The sequence below is a fragment of the Ailuropoda melanoleuca genome, chromosome 2 (genome assembly GCF_002007445.2).
Source record: "Ailuropoda melanoleuca isolate Jingjing chromosome 2, ASM200744v2, whole genome shotgun sequence".
In the NCBI taxonomy this organism is placed as follows: domain Eukaryota; kingdom Metazoa; phylum Chordata; class Mammalia; order Carnivora; family Ursidae; genus Ailuropoda; species Ailuropoda melanoleuca.
Genome location: NC_048219.1, coordinates 88457289 through 88463726, shown reverse-complemented (window position 1 = coordinate 88463726; position 6438 = coordinate 88457289). Strand labels below are relative to the sequence as shown.

The 6438-nt window shown below is 57.3% G+C and overlaps 1 protein-coding gene across 2 annotated transcripts in view; it reads left to right on the top strand.

Annotated features, from left to right (window-relative positions):
* Positions 1 to 6438, top strand: part of SELENBP1 (selenium binding protein 1) — a 7642-nt gene that overhangs the window by 338 nt on the left and 866 nt on the right. The window contains exons 2-10 of one of the 2 annotated variants that reach the window (XM_034654276.1): positions 2185 to 2241; positions 2423 to 2535; positions 2785 to 2970; positions 3463 to 3583; positions 4739 to 4921; positions 5194 to 5372; positions 5798 to 5876; positions 5969 to 6090; positions 6341 to 6433. In XM_034654276.1, coding sequence (XP_034510167.1) covers positions 2185 to 2241; positions 2423 to 2535; positions 2785 to 2970; positions 3463 to 3583; positions 4739 to 4921; positions 5194 to 5372; positions 5798 to 5876; positions 5969 to 6090; positions 6341 to 6433 — 1133 coding nt within the window. Of the gene's footprint in view, positions 1 to 2184; positions 2242 to 2422; positions 2536 to 2784; positions 2992 to 3462; positions 3584 to 4738; positions 4922 to 5193; positions 5373 to 5797; positions 5877 to 5968; positions 6091 to 6340; positions 6434 to 6438 lie in introns of both variants that reach the window. The other variant, XM_019799749.2, reaches the window with a different exon arrangement.

Below are 6438 nucleotides of genomic sequence, written 5' to 3'. Positions count from 1 at the left end.
AGCTGGGAAAATCTGTAGGGGCGGGGGAATGCGTAAGGAGAACCTCTTGTCCCTGGCTGTCACCATAGGTGAAAGATAATCCTGATTCCAGCCCTGGGCCAGATTTTTACTTCAAGAAGTAGGAAACCCAGGCCTTTGGGGCCAGATCACTCTCTAGCCACCCTGAACCCCTGATGGCTCTGAAAGGAAATCAGAGCCCACACACTCTCACTGGGGCCCTGTTCCAGTGTCTCCCACCCTCCCAGTCCCAGAAGTCCCCCTATCCCCCATCCTCGGGCTCCTGGATGTCAGGCTGAGGAGGAGTTTGGGTCTGCTTGGGAGTCTTGAGGTCCTTGCCCCCTTGCATCTGGCTCTTCCCTGGACTGGCAGAATACCTAGCAGCCAGCCTGATGCTGGGAAAACCCAGTGAGCTTCCCCGGGTTCATCTCACGCCCAAGGCTGTTCAGAGCTCTTGCTTGAGATGCTTAAGACAGGGAGGGTGTTCCCCAGCAAGAACACTGATGCCCCTGGGGACCTGGGGTTCCACAGGGCCTGACTGCCTCTAAGAAACGCTGGGGGGGGGGGAGGAGAAGATGACGCAGCCGGCTACACCTCCCTCACACCTTCTCTCCGACTCTGGTCAGCTTGTCGGGTTTCCTGTCTCTGTCTTGAAATCTTGGAGTTTCAAATCTCCTTCTGTTCTGTGTCCAGCAACCTCCTTCCTCTCCCCCTTGCCTCCTGTGCCAAGCTCCGGAACAAGTCTCCTTAATTCCTTTGGTCTGGACCTCTCACCCTGCGCCATCCACCCCAGCCCTCTCTCTGGCCAGCAGCCACTGCCTGGGGTTTCTGTCCCCCACTGGCACAGCCCTACCCGTGTTTATACAGCGCTTCTCCTTTACAAAAGTACTTCTGAATACATTGGCTCATTTGACCTTCATAGTCACCTAGAAAAGAAGGTAAGATGTTATTACCCCCTTTTAGCCAAGAAAAGGAGAAAGTGAAGAGAGCAGATATCAGATCTGGAGCTTGAAACCAGGTTTCTGCACTCAAAAACACTGTTGCCGCCTCCTGGCCTCCTAAGTCGCTTGGCTGCCACGAGGAGGGGACTTGGTTTCCTGGCTGAAGGCCTGAGCCCAGGCAGTAGCGGAGGCTCGACTCCGGCTCCTCCTTCCTCCCCACTTGCAGCCCCCCAGCTGTCAGGGCAGTGGCCAGACTGGCCGCGGGCCAGGGCCAGGGCCGGAAGGCAGCACCCGGTCCTGCGATCTCCACTCCGGGATTTCTTTCAGCCTGCAGCTCCCTCTGCGCCATTCCTCAGCTCTTCCTCCCCGTCAGACTCCAACCCCTGATGCCTGAGGCGCCGTCCTGGCGGCCCTCTTCTCAGCAGCCGACTTTGGTCCCGTAGATCCCTGTGGCTTCTCTTGCCAGACTTTGGGGACAAGGAGGGCCACAGCTTACAGCTCTGGGAAGTGGGCCTCTGAGCCCTCCAGAGGTGGACCAAACCCAGATAAAGGAAGTGGGGCTGAGGGGGAGGCAGAAACCTGTCTAAGGACATCCAAGTGGTAACAGCCCTCTGGCCTCCAACTGCAGCCTCCTGCCCCTCACCAGACCTTCTGCTAAGTCATCCTGGTTCTGGCCAGCAGCCTGGGGTCAGGACCCAGAGGGGAGAAAAACAGGAAGTGTCCCAGGCCCTGGTGGAGATATGGTGTGTGACCAGCCGAGCAGGTCCCGCCCCCAGGGAGGACCTGCTCCGGGTGGGCGCTTGCTGCACACTGGACAGCCTCTTCCTGTTGGCCTCTCCTAAAAGCCCACTGTGGAGTTCTTACTGCCTGCTGTTTACCGATGGGGGTTAAGTAACTTGCCCAAGCTCCCAAGGCTAGCCAGTGAGCAGCTGGGCCTGGGGTGCCCGTCGATGTCGTCTCCGCCGTACCATCCAGCTGCTGCCGTGCTCACCCTTCCCCTGCCCTCCCCTGGGTCCTGCTTGCGTGTCTGTCCATCTTCAGGTCCAGCTCTTTCTGCCACAGGCACACACTCAGCAAAGCTTTGAGGGGCGGGGAGATCGGTGGCAGCGATGGGGCTGGAGGTGACACAGGACCTGGGACGGCGTGTCTGCCTTGGCCCGTGGCAGGGTGTGTGTGGCGGCACGTGGGAAAGGAGCCTTCGCCCTCCAGAGAGTGGTCTGGCCAACATGCCCCACTGTTTCCACAGCTACGAAATGTGGGAAGTGTGGACCCGGCTACCCTACCCCTCTGGAGGCCATGAAAGGTCAGTGTGCAAAGTCTGAGAGCCCATGCCCCTGGAAAGGAATTCTACAGGCCAGTACCTCTACTGATCCCACCGCTAGTGGGGGTGGGACACCTGGGACCTCAGCCTCCGGCCCACCCAGAGCCGCCCCTGGCATTCCACTCCACCCCACCATCCCCACTAACTGCTTGCTACCCTTTAGGACCCAGGGAGGAGATTGTCTACCTGCCCTGTATTTACCGAAACACTGGCACTGAGGCCCCGGATTATCTGGCCACTGTGGACATTGATCCCAAGTCTCCCCAGTATTGCCAGGTGAGGGGGAGCTCGGGCACTGGAGTACCCTGAGACCCTTCCTCCGGCCCTGGCCCCAGCGATGCCCTTCCCCAGCTCCAGCCTTCTTTACCGTCCTCGGGGTATGACTGTAGAGTGTGTTCACTGCCCAAGGGCACCCCTGAGGTCCAGCGCAGTGATGAATGCCAGCCTGTATTGTACTGCCAAGCCGAGGTGGGTCCAGGGATCACCGAGGATGGCCTGGGTGAGCACCCCTCCGCCCCGTCCTAGGTCATCCACCGGCTGCCCATGCCCAACCTGAAGGACGAGCTGCATCACTCGGGATGGAACGCCTGCAGCAGCTGCTTCGGGGACAGCACCAAGTCACGCAACAAGCTGGTGCTGCCCTGCCTCATGTCCTCCCGTATCTACGTGGTGGATGTGGGCTCCGATCCCCGGGCCCCGAAGCTACACAAGGCCTGTGCCCTGCCTCTGTTGGTCAGAGACCCTGGGGGTGGGCGACGGACAACGGACGGGTGGGAGTAGCTTTCTGGGGTTTTGTTTTTGTTTTTCCCTCCCTCGGGCAGGAGCCTCCAATCCTTCCTTTCCACTTGTTGTTGACCATCTTTGTGTCAGGCCCTCACGGCAGGCTGCTGTTGATACAGAGTTAAGGCTGGCAAGGGCCCAGGCCAGGAGAAGCTTCTGGTCTCGCAGGGCTATGGGACAGGGGAGAGAAGTCAGTGCTTCCTGCCTGCGGGGTTAGCAGTCGCTCGGACTCTGCCTTGCTGCTCTGCAGAAGCTGCCGGACTGCATCCCTGCCATATTCCCACTGGGAAAATCATGTCCATGTCTTGAAGGAAAGAAGGCGGGGTCAGCAGATAGGAGTAGGGGAAGTAGGGGAATGGGGGAGTTGTGGGTGGGTCCCCCCAGCCCTGTAAGATTCTGATGCCATTCCTTACCCCTCTCCAGGTCATTGAGGCTGAGGACATCCATGCCAAGTGTGGCCTGGGCTACGTCCACACCAGCCACTGCCTGGCTAGTGGGGAGGTGATGGTCAGCACCCTGGGAGACCCCAAGGGCAATGGCAAAGGTACCTGCTGGCACTGTAGGCACATCTGTGGGGGGAACAGATCCCAAGCTGGGGGAGGGATAGAATGACCTTCCAGGGAGAACCAGAGGGCTGGGACTCATCCAAAATTTAAACCATAGTCAATTAACTTCAGTTGTTTCAATTATTTCTATGAAGATGAAGCCTGACTGATGAATTCACTTAGAAGTTATAGTCAGAACAGTTGCCGTGGGGAATGTGAGCCCAGACACAGCCCAGAAAAGGCACACATTTGATGTCAGCCTTTATGAATTCAGGAGCAAGTCTCACAGTCCTGGGGATCTGTAATCTTCACGTTTGCTCTCTCATTTATGGTATGATCGGGACTGACACGAAATGTCTACTAGGTGCCAGATGCAACCTCTGAGGCAGCTGCTACCAGGATCTCTGGTTTCCAGAGGAGAAAGCAGGGCACAGACTGATAAACAACTTACCCAAAGTCACACAGCTACTGAGTTGTAGGGGTGGAACTCAAACCCAGGAATCTGGACCCAGAATCTGGGGATGCCTTCCCCTCTGAACCTTACCCATTTTGTCAGTGCCCTCCATCTGACAGCTAGCAGCAAATATCAGCTCCTTTTTCTCAGAGATAGGAGGAACGTGACACTCCTAGACTTAATAACACTTCAGAGTTGACACCTAGTTGTATTTATAAAGAATTGTCCAGCATCATAACATACCAAGCAAGGGAAAACCTGTTGGGCATTCATGTTGAATGAGAAGTAAATATAATTTGTCTGCTCTTAAAAAACAAAAACAAAAACAAAACGTAGTGACCAGAATGGAGCCTAGACTCTGGGAGGAACCCCACAGAGAGTGGAAGGCTGGGCAAGAGAAGCACGGGTTGCTGAGTCCCAGGCTTTTGGCTCAAAGGGACAGAAAATTTCCCCTATGGTCTAGAGAGGACAGGGATGAAATTGATGGTGGTAGGGGCACCAGAGTGAGTCCCCACCTCCCACCCGGTCCTCTGGGTGGGACCCTTTGGACACCTGAATCGAAGGAGCTGGCAAACCCAGTGGGAGGAAGGGGCACTAGGCAATGGACTCGGAGCCTCTTGGACACGCCTGGGGGTGAGGGCTGGGTGAGGGAAGCATCTCTCTTGCCTCTACCTGTCACTTCACTTCCTTCCCTGCTCAGGGGGTTTCGTGCTGCTGGATGGAGAGACGTTCGAGGTGAAGGGGACGTGGGAACAGCCTGGGGGAGCTGCACCTTTGGGCTATGACTTCTGGTACCAGCCTCGACACAATGTCATGATCAGCACTGAATGGGCGGCTCCCAATGTCTTTCGAGACGGCTTCAACCCCGCTCATGTAGAAGCAGGTGAGAATCCCCTCCACGGGCCAGCAGGAGCCTGGGCGTACACATCACTCCTTTCTGCTTGAAAACCCCTCTCCGAGCCTCTTACTTCCCTCCGGTGAACCGGCTCCTGGGGTGATGGTATAGGATTGTGCTGAGTCCTCTGACATGCCCAAGCGTCTTTCTAATCCCTCCAACCGGTTTTTCAACATTTTGCCCTGGGCTGTTCCCTAGCTTTTACCCTCCATCCGCTGCCCTGATCCTGAGCCCATTCTCTGGCCCCGTCCCTACCCCAGGGCTGTATGGAAGCCACATCCACGTGTGGGACTGGCAGCGCCACGAGATCGTGCAGACCCTGCCTCTGCAGGATGGGCTCATCCCCCTGGAGGTCCGCTTCCTGCACAACCCAGATGCGGCCCACGGCTTCGTGGGCTGTGCCCTCAGCTCCACCATCCAGCACTTCTACAAGAATCAGGTGACGTGTGTCGTCTGGCCGTCTCCTCCCAGCATTCCCAGCCTTACATCTGCCAGGCTTCCAGAGCCGTGAGACGCCCCTCTCTCTGGGGGTGACCCACGCCCCTCTGCTCAACTCTGCTAGCCCAGTTTCTCCAGGAACAAAATCCAAGGCCACTTGCTCCATCTCTCTTCTCTCCTAAATAAGTTCCCATTTATTCATTCAAAAAATATCCGTGAGTTCTACAGGAGGCACTGTGCCAGGTGCTGGGAACTCAAGCCCCTATGGGCTTGCGTCTGAGTTAGACCGTAGCGGCAAGAAGGCCCTGCATCTCCTGTCTCCCTGTAGACAGCAGGCTCTGGAGAGACCCAGACCCAACCCCAGCCCCCCAGTCTCACAAGCTCACCTCTCTGCCTCCTAACCTCACCCCCCACCTACCAATACAGGGAGGTACTTGGTCAGTGGAGAAGGTGATCCAGGTGCCCCCCAAGAAGGTGAAGGGCTGGCTGCTGCCCGAAATGCCAAGTGAGTGCCATGGGGAGGGTGGGAATCAGAAGGGGACTCCTGGCCGGGGGAACAAGAGTCCCTAGAACCTCTGAACCACACCCCCACCCCAGGCCTGATCACAGACATCCTGCTGTCTCTGGACGACCGCTTCCTCTACTTCAGCAACTGGCTGCACGGGGACCTGCGGCAGTATGACATCTCTGACCCACACAGGCCCCGCCTCACAGGACAGGTGAGGTGCTAACAGAATGGGGAGCGAGAAGGAGGGAGGAAGAAGAAGTCTGGGGGCGAGGGAGAGGGTATGAAGTGGCTGGGGGATGATAGGGAGGTGCGGGAAGAGCAAAAACGGAGGCTGAGGGACGGTGCAGCCAGGACTGTGGGGAGCCATGGCTGTAGGTGGGGAACGTGAGGCAAGCTGCTCTTCCTGCAATGTCCTCACCTCCCACCGTTGTCCTCGTTTATGCTCGTATCTCCGCACCCAGCTCTTCCTTGGGGGCAGCATTGTTAAGGGAGGGCCCGTGCAAGTGCTGGAGGACCAGGAATTAGAATCGCAGCCAGAACCCCTGGTGGTCAAGGTGAA